The sequence below is a fragment of the Alligator mississippiensis genome, chromosome 7 (genome assembly GCF_030867095.1).
Source record: "Alligator mississippiensis isolate rAllMis1 chromosome 7, rAllMis1, whole genome shotgun sequence".
NCBI lineage: Eukaryota > Metazoa > Chordata > Crocodylia > Alligatoridae > Alligator > Alligator mississippiensis.
The window spans coordinates 2,428,701-2,440,808 of NC_081830.1; the positions used below are offsets into that span (position 1 = coordinate 2,428,701).

The 12,108-nt window shown below is 44.5% G+C and overlaps 1 protein-coding gene across 1 annotated transcript; it reads right to left on the reverse strand.

Annotated features, from left to right (window-relative positions):
• Positions 1-9,968: 9,968 nt before the first annotated feature.
• On the reverse strand, positions 9,969-10,925 carry LOC132251477 (olfactory receptor 14A16-like). The gene has a single exon (XM_059731309.1). It carries the CDS (start codon positions 10,923-10,925, stop codon positions 9,969-9,971), a length of 957 nt encoding a protein of 318 aa, XP_059587292.1.
• Between the last annotated feature and the right edge of the window lie 1,183 nt (positions 10,926-12,108).

Below are 12,108 nucleotides of genomic sequence, written 5' to 3' on the forward strand. Positions count from 1 at the left end.
TGTTTGCAGGGGTAGTGAAAAATTAGAAAGTGCATAGAAAAGCAGGTGTAAGAATTATCCAGAAATTTGCATTTGAGAGACAAATGACTTTCATTTATAAGAAAACTGAGAAGAGGCTTGTTATCAGAATTTGAACACCATCAGAGGGAGGCAATGTTAACACATGAGAAAAACCCATCTGGAAGAACTATGGCTGAAAACTGAAATTAAATTCAGAGAAACTCAAATTAAAAATAAGGTATATGTGTTTTAAGAGGATGATTGAGCACTGAAATACACTATCAAGGTAAATGGTAGATTCCCAGCAACTGATGTCTTTGGTGTAAGGCTGGATTTTCTTCAGGAAAGGCTGCTAGATTTTTTAGTCTTACATCTGCACATCAAAGGCCATTACATTTTAGAGTTTTTCCTTCAGCAAACCCTTCCTAATGAAATCCTCTAGTGAGCTTTTATGATGTCTGGATTGATTGACATTCTTCATATGATTAGCTAAGGGGTATGCATTCAGACAGATAAAGGGTGTACAAGCAGATAGACATGGGGTATGCAAGCAGAAAGATATAAACCTAAGTGCGATCCTCTGGTCTTAGAAAGCAGTCCCAGTTTTGTTTCTAGTTTGGATTTGCTCAGTGGATGGGAAGCCAAGTGCAGAGAGAAGGAGAGAGAAAGAGCTAGCCATTAAAAGGAATCAGGTAATCAGTGCAATTACAGATGCTTTGAGTGATCCTTTCCTACTTAGTCCAACCATTGCAATCCTACGTAGTTTTGCAAACCTTAGTCCTTAGAGAGCTAAGGGCTAGCTTGGATAGCGGAGTGCAAGTTTGCATTCCTGTGGCATCCAAAATGTTCATAGATGAGTTTTCTCAGCTCATAAAATCCTAAATCATCTCTGCACTTCAACATACTTTTGAATTTTAAACTGAGATCAGTCCAACACTATGTGTCTGTAGCTTCTTCAGAGACCTGGGAAGCAAGCTTCCTGCACTAGAAGCAATGATTAAAATCAGCCAGGTGTTGGAGCATGGAGGAGACCAATTAGGGTTTTTGAAACAGCCTAAGTGACTTGGAGAACAGGTTTGCACTGACTTGCAATGGAGGTGGGCAGCTAACAGCTCCAGGCTCCTCTAAAAACCACAGCCAATATTTGGAAAGCCTTTTAGAAAGTTTGTAACACTAAATATTATCTACCTAACCAAATCTCTCCTGCATCGTCAAGAGGATTACACAGCATCTTCCTCCACACTTATGAATCAATCGTGCATCTCTAGCAGAACACGGCACAATTTATGCTCCAAGACTCATGACTTCATATCACCAGCCTGGGCTGTAACTGCAAATGTAGGTGCCTCTGACTGAAAAATATATCCTTAGCCAGTCCCATCTCAGACCTCTTCATGTGGTTTTTTTTTTTGTAAGAGGCAAGGAAAGTGGGTCAAATTTCAAGCAGTAAAGCCTTGGACATCTTTCCCTATTCTTCCTCTTATTTGGTACTCTCCTAGTAACTCTGATGCTGAAAATCCTCCCAAGGTTTCCTAGATAAGATGAATAAAGCTACTACTTCTGAAAGGCAGATCACTCATGTAAGGACCCTGCCCTGCAGTGTAAGCTACCTCTGTAAAGCTTACAGAGGCTTTTCCCCACAGCCTTTTTATAGTGCAGTTGACCCAGTTACTACTAATCACGGTCAGCTGACCCCCTCTGATTGGTTATGGGGCTGCTTTTAAGAAACCCCTCCAGCACCTGAGCCTCATTAGTCATTGCTCTAGTTTTCAGTTTGTGAGTAGCTTTTGTTTTAGCAACATCAATGCCTGTTCTGGTTCCTGATTGTGTTTTTGACTTGTTTCTAGGTTTTAGCTTTGAATTTTCCATGCAGATCTGTTTCCTGACCCTGGTTTGGCTTGCTCTTGGTGCATACCTGTGAATTATTCTTTTGCCATAATAACTAGACTCATAATTTTTTAATCTGTTCCCCAGTTCGGCATTTGGTTCTTGACTTGTAACTTCTCACAATTATCTCTGCAATCTCCATACTAATAGACCATGATAATTCAGTCTCAAGAAGTCATTTAAAAGTTGACAACACATGTGCAGTTATACATCTTCCTTACCATTATTATTTAGGTAGCAAGTTTTAAACATAAGCAGAAACAACACACCTTGGAAAAGTCCTTGGGCTGGGAACTGACATCTGCAGGGTATTTACAGCCTTTGGCCAGCCTTCGAGGAGGGTGGAGGAGTAAACTCCTGTTTTATGGGTCTGATGAGGAGTTAGAACAAGATCCCTGAGCAAGAGAGAGCTAGTCTGGTATCCATACTGAGCTTGTGGAGAGGAGTACGTGCCGTCCCCTAGAAATGGGGGCGTTCTCTACCAGGAGCCCTGGCTTCCACCGTGACCTATGGTAGAGGGTTGAGTTTGAAGGGTTAGGGCAGGTTCAGGATGGGAAGTCAGGGATGTCTGTGTTAAACTCCCCATTAAAAAATGCGCTAGTGCCCAGTTGTTAAATCAGAAGTGATAAGACTTGGAAGTCAGAGCTCCTTGTCTTGGGTATAAGTAGAGGAGAGCGCTACGCAGCAGGCCTCCTAAACTTCATGCAGATTTTAGAAGTAAATATGCTGTTACAGTGAAAGCTAAGATTTTTCTGAGATACCTATGAGAGTTGGAAGCCCAAGTACCATGACAGCTAATGAGAGCTTATTGTCCACATCCCTTAAACAGCTTGGCAAATGTTAGCCTAAGCAGGAGAAAAGGAGTTTGACCACCTGCTGTAGGCCTCACTGGACTATAGATTAATACAACTATTGCTCAGTGTGTGTCCAAATTGTACAAAGGTTGTGCTACAGCATTGACCAAAACAGGCCACACTGGGACATGGCTACAGTTGTTAATGCACAGTGGTTACTGCACATTTAATTTAGTACTTTTATAATAGATTTGTGCATTCTGGGTAAGAGGCCAGGCACCTAGAAGGTAGGCAAAAGAAGGCTTATGGCTAAATTTATGTCTCTTTACTCACTTAGATGGCATGTCAACGGCTGTGTAATTGCAGCTTCTGGCACTTACAGTTGAAGATTTTATTTCTCCCTGATGTAAAACAGAATAACCTTGCACAGGTATCTACTGGTGTAGTGGTTTTGAATCTAGACTAACTCATTCAGAGAGGCATGAGCTTTTGTAGGCTACAGCCTACTTCATTATGTACTACAAATATGAATAGCATCTGATGAAGTGGGCTGTAGCCTACAAAAGCCCATGCTTCTCTGCTTTAGTCTCTAAGGTGACACAGTGCCCTGCTTACTTCATTTATAGCTAGCCTGTGCATCTCTATACTGCACTGCATATAGCACTGGAGACGTACACTGCTACCTGCATTGCTGTTTAATTTTATATATACTTTTTTGAGCTAAGAAGAAAGAAACCTGTGCCCGCTCACTGCTAGAGCCACAGGACTGAATCTACAACAGATGACAGAGGCAGACAAGCTTTTAGGAGCTAATCAACAAGTAGCTTAATTTCCTGCCTTGGAAGAGCTGTTTAAGAAGAGCTGCATTAGTTAATGGAGAGAGGCTTTGTTTTCTTAATGGTCTGAGAAACACAGCGTTAGGGTGATAAACATTGCCTGCCGGGCAGCTCAGGAGCAGGGGGAAATAATCGGCGTGTCCTGCCAGAGCCTGGCCACGCCTCCCTCAGCTCAGCTCTGTGGAAGAGAGGGAGGGCTGCTCTAGCCTGAGCCACTTCTGGGGGGTCTGTCTGGGTTACGAACTGATTTAGTTCAGCCAGGTTACACTAACCCACAAAGATTGAGTCAATTCAGGCTCAGGCTTTTTCAAAGTCTGTCCCTTCCCTGAGGGATCAGGCCCGAAAGATCATGAGCTGCATCCAGTTCTACTAAATATTAGGGCTCTGCGAAGTGGCAGCATTGCATTTCGACCAGCGTTTTGATGGAACAGTGTTCCATTTCGATACTCATTTCGAGTCAAAATGACTGTTCCGTTCCGTTCAGTCAAAACGTTTGGCTGTTTCAACCCTCTTTCAACGTTTCGCCCATAAGATATAGTAGGGAAGGTTGAAACAGGCTATAACTTGTCATTTATGGCATGATTTGGATGAAACTTGCAGGAGTGGTAGCCCCTTCTGAGGTCATAAAATGTCCCAAAATTCAAGGAGATAGGTGCAGGGAGTTCAGAGAAACTGCACCTCAAAGTCTTGAGAGCAAAACTCATGTCATGTGTATGTGTTAAGCCACAGCGGGGTCAAAACTGCAGGCATGCTAGCCCCTGCTGAGGTCACAAATCCTGCCATGTTTCAAGGAGATAGGTGCAGGGGTCTGGGGGAACTGCACCTCTAGCTGCGGACAAGCAAAACTCATGACATGGGTGACACCGTTTGTGTTAGGGCGCAGCAGGGTGAAAGCTGCAGGCCTGCCAGCCCCTGCTGAGGCCATGAAACCTGCCAGCTGGCAAGGAGATCGGTGCAGGGGGGCTCTGGGGCCCTGCACCCCTAGCTGCTGACAGGCAAAACTCGTGACATGGGTGCTTGTGCAACTGCTGCCTCTCATCAGGCAGCAGGACTGAATATCCCCCATCACTTCCACCACAGACCCGGGGGTAATAATTAACCACAGTATGAACATGAGCCGGCAGTGCGATGCTGTAGCCAGCAGGGCCAACAATATGCTGGCATGCATCAATTTTAAATAATTCATTTAAAATAATAACTAGCAAATTGCCCAACAAGAATGATGGGGGTCCGACACCACCCCACTCCCTGCCTCACCCCATTTGGGTCCAACCCTGCCCTACTCCCCTCACCTTGGTTTGGGTCCAACCTAGTTTCCCCCCTCCCCACTGGATCAAGTTAGACCCCACCCGCGCTTCATCTCCAGTTTGTATCCAACCCAGCCCCACCCTCCTCTGCCCCTGTTTGGGTCCAAACCTGCCCCCCACCCCACCATTCAGGTCCAACACAGTTTCCCCTTCCCCAGTTTGGGTCCAACCCTGCTCCCCGCCTCTGCCCTTCCCCCCTTCTTCAGGTCCAACCCCACACTATCCCCTCCCTCCCACCCCCTTCGGGTCTGACCCTGCTCCACCTCTCCCCCACTTTGGGTCCAACCCCCTCCCGCCCCCTCGCTCCCTCCTGCCCCCTTCAGGTCGGACCGTGCTTCCCCTCTCCCCCAGTTCAAGTCGAACCCCGCTCCCCCGCCTGCTTCAGCTCCAGCCCCACTATGACAGAGGGGCTTCCACTTTTCCTCAGCTGGCCCCACCATATCTAAAGTGCTCACGTCAATTGATTTATTTTTTTGCTTCTGTGGAGTTGGGGTCGGGGGAGCCACCGCACCAGGGGCTTCAGGAAAAGGTGGCACAGCAAAGGGGCTCCTGTTTTAACTCAGCTGGCCCTGCCCCTGGCCACCCAGCCGGCCCAGCTAACCGGCACATGAGAAATAGGGCAAAGTCTTTGCAGACAGACAGAGACAACGCCTTTTATTATATTAAAATAATAAAGTCAAAGGGTTAGAAAGGGCCTCGATGGTCATGTGCTCTAACCCCCTGTACAAATGCAGGAATGGCACTCCTAACACATCCCTGATGAATGCCTATCCAGCCTCTGTTTGAAAACCTCCAATGATGGAGACTCCACGACTTCCCCGGGAAGTCTATTCCACTTCCTCACTGTTCTAAAAACAAGGGTGCTTTTCCCCCAAAGTCTAAGCTACATCTACTTGGCTGTAATCTGAAGCTAGATATCCTTCCCTATGCAGCAAGAGAGAATAGTTGTTCACCCTCTTTTTCATGGCAGGTTTTCAGATATTTGAAGACTGTTATGATCTGCTCCTTCATTGCCTTCTCTGCAAGCTAAGTATGCCTAGTTCCCTTAACCTCTCCCTGCATGACTTGCCTTCCAGCCCTTTATCATTCTTTCACTTATCTCTGAACTCCTCTAACTTCTCCATATTCCTTCTTAAAATGCGGAGCCCAGACCTTCGCAAAAGACTTCAGATGAAGCCTAACCAGCACCATGTAGACTGGCCACTGCCACCTCCCATGTTTTAATCTAGTGCATCTGTTGTGGCAGCCCCAAACTGCATTCAGTTTCTTGCATCTACATCAAATTGCTGCCTCATGTTGAGTCCGTAATCCACCAGACTCCCTGGATCCTGTTCAACACTGCTGCCATCCGGCCATTTATAATCCAACCTATATATTGGCTTTTAATAATTCTTTGCTAGGTGCAGCACCTTGCATTTATTTCTTTACAATTCACCCTGTTGTTTTTAGCCCATCTTCCCCATTTACCCATATCTATACTTATCCTATAAAGTGTTTGCAGTTCATCCCGCCTTCACCTCATCAGGATATTTGCCTATCCATTGTGTCTCCAAATAATTGATTATGTCCATTAGTAAAATCATTTCTACAATTCTTCATAATTTTGAGACTTCATTCAGGGGTTCTCAGTCCCAGGGCTCTGGCCGCCAGTCTGCGGTATGGTCGGATGCCAGACTGGAAGTAGCCACAGACCACCAGACAGGCAAACTGTGGTCCCCCCCAGAGGTCCCTTCCAATGCTAATTACAATGATTTTTTATCATTTGATGCCCTTGCAATTGGTGGGATTTATCTTAGGTGGGACAAAGAAACATGAAATGATGCATGAAATAATACTTTTCCACTTCAACAGTGTCAATGCAAAATGATTTGCATCAAGTATCATTGTCCTTACAATGCTACAAAATTTAGACCACCACCTTATTTTTTATAAGAAAGAATGATGGACCTATTATTTCTGGAGTAGTTTCCTCAAAACCTTTGCAGTAGTTTCCTGAAAGAAGCTTGGATCTCCTTGTTCCTCATGCTGTAGATGACAGGATTCATCAATGGAGGCACCACACAATACACAACAGCTGCCAGGAGATCCAGAGGGGACGGGGAGTCCGAGATGGGCTTTGTGTACGCAATGCCGCCAGTGGAAACTAACAGGGAGACCACAGTAATGTGAGCAATGCAGGTGGAGAAGGCTTTCTGATGTCTCTGCTCAGAGGGGATTCTCAACACCGTGGTGAAGATCTGAACATATGACACGACGATGAAAGTAAAACAGCCTAAAGCTAAAACCGCATTAAAGGCTAGAGCTGCCAGCTCTCTGTGGTATGTGTCAGAGCAGGAGATCTTGAGCAGCTGGGCACTTCACAGAAGAACTGGTTGATATTTGAGTGGCAGAAAGATATGGTAAAAGTGTTCCCAGTGTGCATTGCAGAGTTGATAACACCAGCAGCCCAAGCACAGGCAGCCATCTGGATGCAAGCTCTCCTGTTCATTATTATCCAATAATGCAGTGGTTTGCAGATGGCAACATATCGGTCATATGCCATAACCGTGAGAAGGGGTACGTTTGCTCCCAAGAACCAGAAGAGACAAAACACTTGGGCAACACATCCAGAGTAGGAGATTAACCTGGTGTTCAATAGGGAATTAGACATGGATTTGGGCACGGTCACTGAGATGGAGCCAAGGTCCACGATGGACAAATTAATCAAGAAAAAGAACATGGGAGAATGAAGCTCATAGTTAAGAGTCACAGTTGTGATAATGAGGAGATTCCCCATCAGGGCTGCCAAGTACGCTGCTAGAAAGATAACGAAGTGTAAGATCTGGAGCTCCCCAATATCAGAAAAGCCCAGGAGCAGGAACTCAGTCATGGTGGTTTGGTTGGACATTTTCAATACATTGTGCAAGGCCTGTGAAGGAAGGAGGAGGATAATGGCCAGAATAAGAGTTACAAATATAACAGGAGGGAATCTCACATCAGAAACAGCTCAGGAACAAGTGGTCAGTACTGTCTGTCTTTAAGTGCTGTAAAATTGTCAGTGGAAAGTATTCTTGCTGAGAATATGGGGTTTTGATTATAAAGAAATTCCACAAAAATCCTTATCTGTGGGCATAAGTTCAGTTATATATATATAAATACACACACACACACACACACATAAAACAAAATCTGGATGCAATGACTGAGGTGGGATTGTAATTCTGGTGTTGCTGGGCAAGACTGAATCTCTGCCGTGGGGCTTAGAATTTAAGCCTCAAAAAGAGTTTCTTATAAAAATGTCCTCTGCTAAACACATACTTTTCACAATACATGTCTTTTCTTCAAAATCACCATTTTATGAAGAAGCACTATCAGTACCGGGGTGGAGGGATAATTTGGTGTAAAAGTGCAGCCTCCAGGAGCTTTTGATTTGAAAAATCTCAAGTTGCTGAAACACTACAAATCTGAACTTTCTACACACCCCAGCCTCAGCTGAGTCTATGAATTGAATAAAGTCACTCAGCCACTGTTTCTGAGCTTTCTGATCCAACGTCTTACAGAGACTACCACTGTCTAGAGGTCCCCAACTCAACTCCTCCAGAGTCTCTCTGCTTATTCTATCCAGCGTTTGCCCTAGGCCTTTATTGCTAGTCAGAGCAACAGCTATTCCGATAGGTGCTGTTCTTCCATTTAACCAAAGAGTATTAAATCCAAGGTACAGCAGGTCGGCTTTGAGAGAGGCAGGGTGTGAAGGCATGCAAGGGCTAAAGACTAGGAAGGTCCTACACTAGGTACTAATGGCAGCCAATTCTGTTTCATCACAGAGTGAAATGAAAGCCCAAACTGTGTGCAAATGCCAAAAACTGTACGTGTGTGGCTGCATATACACAGTTTCGTCTCATAAAGTGAAGTAGAATCTGGCACCAAGAACTAGGAATTGTTCCAGTGTAAGTATTTCCATATATACCCTTCTCCTACCTGAGCCGGCACCCACATTTTATTGATTAATTATCTGTTCACATCACTATCAGTGGCATTGACATCAGTGACTTGGAATTGCATAATTGTGGTGGATTTCGTAATGATATAGTCTTTACTTTCCTAACGTCCTCCCAATTTGTTTTCAAAAACCTACTCTGTGCACACATGAAGTTTATTATCCTATTTTTACCTAACTTGCATTTAAATGAAACTAAAGGTTAAATGTAGGTTAAACAACTGTTAGGGGGCATATTGAAGCTTCAGTCCTTACTCATGCCATACTTAGCTTAATGCAGATGTTTGGACCTGTGAGTCTAGAGCAGAAGCAATAATGCTGAGCATCATCATTGAATCATAGTGTTGGAAATACCCCTAAGACTCATATGGCCCAACCCCCTCCATCCTTCCCTATTTAGGAAGGGAGAACAGTTATTCATCCACTTCTTTATGACAATTTTTCAGATATTAGAAGACTGCTATGAACTCCCTCTTAACTGCCTTTTCTGCAAGCTAAAGATGCTTCGTTCTCAGTGTCCTTAGACCCACAAGGCTACAACCTACACCCCTGTTTTGCATCTAATACTCCGGTTGTTGCAACCCAAAACTGCATTAATGTTTCTGTAGCTGCATCAAATTCCATGTTCATATTGAGTCTGTGACCCACCTTTTCAACCATGATACCACCCAGGAATTGTAACCCAGGCTGTATTCGTGCTTTTGATTCTTCTCTCCTATATGCATAACGTTGCATTTATTTCGTGGCCTTCATCTTATTGTTTCAAGCCCAGCTCCCCAATCTATCTGCATCCATCTGAACTCTATTCCTGCCCCCTAAAGTGTTTGCATTTCATTCCAGTTTCACATCATCTGGAGATTTGCCTGTATAGTTTGTCATCTGAATAATTGATTGTATCAATTAGTAAACAAAACTCTTTAATTCTTCATTATCTTGCAATTGATGGGATATATTTTAGAGGGTGCAAAGAGAGTAAAATTGATGCGTGAAACATTACTTTCCCACTTCAACAGTGTCAACCGAAATGATAAAATCCAAGTCATTGACCTTACAAAGTTACAGAATTAACCTACCACCTTCATTTTTAATATGCAAGATTCACACAATACTTTGAAAAAAGACTAATTTCATGTGTAAATTAGAAAACAAAAATATAAGAGAAGGAAAGTCATGAAAGAAAGATGGACATATTGTTGTTGGAGTGGATCAGCCTGTGGAGCAGTTTCCTCAGGGCAGCTTGGATCTCCCTGTTCCTCATGCTGTAGATGACCGGATTCATCAATGGAGGCACCACTGAATACAGAACAGCTGCCAGGAGATCCAGAGGGGACGGGGAGTCAGAGATGGGCTTCGTGTAGGCAATGACGGCAGTGGAAAGAAACAGGGAGACCACGATAAGGTGAGGAATGGAGGTGGAGAAGGCTTTCTGCCGGCCCTGCTCCGAGGGGATGCTCCACACCGCGGTGAAGATCTGAACATACGACACAACGATGAAAACAAAACAGCCTAGAGCTAAAAACACACTGAAGGCAACAGCTGCCAGCTCCCTGCGGTATGCGTCAGAGCAGGAGAGCTTGAGCAGCTGGGGTATTTCACAGAAGAACTGGTTGATGATATTTGAGTGGCAGAAGGGGAGACTAAAGGTGTTCCCAGTGTGCACTGCAGAGTACATGGCACCAGCAGCCCAAGCACTGGCAGCCATCTGGACACAAGCTCTCCTGTTCATTATTATCTCATAATGCAGTGGCTTGCAGATGGCAACGTACCGGTCATATGCCATGATGGTGAGGAATGCAAGATTGGCTGTACAGAAGAGGAAGAAGAGAAAGACCTGGGCCACACATCCAGCATAGGAAATTGTCCTGGTGTTTAAGAGAGAATTAGCCATGGACTTGGGGACAATGACGGAGATGGTCCCAAGGTCAAGGATGGACAAATTTGCCAAAAAATAGTACATGGGGCTGTGGAGGTGGTGGTCCATAGTTACAACAGTGAGGACAAGGAGGTTCCCCACCAGAGCTGCCAGGTACGCTGCCAGAAAGATGACAAAGTATAAGATCTGCAGCTCCCGAGTGTCCGAGAAGCCCAGGAGGAGGAACTCGGTTACAGTGGTCCAGTTGGGCATCTTCCTTCCCAGGGCGCCGTGCAAGTCCTGGGTATAATAGAACAAGGGCAGGGGTAAGGAGGAGAGTAATAAACTCAGTGGCTTTGATATTCCCATCAATAATGTCTCCAAATTTCATGCTAAGAATGGAAATATTCCAGTTTTCTTCCCATGATATACTTGATTTTAATAAATGATTTTTTCATGGCAAGACCCTACATAAAATAAAATATTTTGATATTCCTTTAGAAAGTGAAGAAAATGTTAACCCAGCCACAACTCCGGATTCTTTTCCTTTGCTTTAAATCTGAAAATCTATTGCTTTCAATAGATCTCACCTAGAAAATGTATGCTGGAAACAAATATGTATGAAATAAAAGATATTATACAAAAAAGATTAATTCCTTAGAGGTCCCAATCCCACCCCTCTCCTTTTCCCACCCTACTTCCAATATGCTACATAACGTTATCTGCATTAATAGCAAAAACATTGAAAATATCTTTGTTTGCTCTTGTAGCTTTGACTCTATTATACAGAAAATGCAGAATGATTTCTGTAGCCAGGTTTTCCAACTTTTAATGTTTTAATATCTCCTCTGCATCTTACTAAGACAGGACACTTCACCAATGCAGAAAACTTACTGAAATTGTTTCTGTGGAAGTTTCCTCGTGTCTTGTGTCACATTCAGGCTTCCCCTGCCGAGATCCTTTGCTCTTGTCCAGTTGATCTCTCAGCTCTCCTCTGCACCAACCACTAGTCTAGGTCCCCAGCAGCACAGCTAACTCGGAGGTCTTTCTCTGCTCCCTCTGTCACTGAACGACTGAAGTGAATCCAACCAGGTTTCTGAATGCACAGCTGACTTCAACCCCGCCTTGTAGAAAAGGAGTGAAGGAAGACGGCAATTTTTCAGTAGTTTTCTTCTGAAGGCTCCTGGGACTCGTTCCCTGGAGTCCTGCACAGCTCAGAAGGAGAAGCCCAGATGTAAACAGTCCGAGCTGTACAGATGTTAGCAGAACAGCAGAGCTGTGCTGTGCTTTAATCCCCCTCACAACACAAGTTATGGGATCTCTGAGAAGGCCCTGAGCTTCTCTGTCTTGCTCAGTTGTCCCAGTGAGCCAGACTGGGCACCTTAGGATGCAGGGAGGCAAGAGATTGCCATTGGGTTCGTTGCTATGCAGTTTTGCATGAGAACATGACATGAGA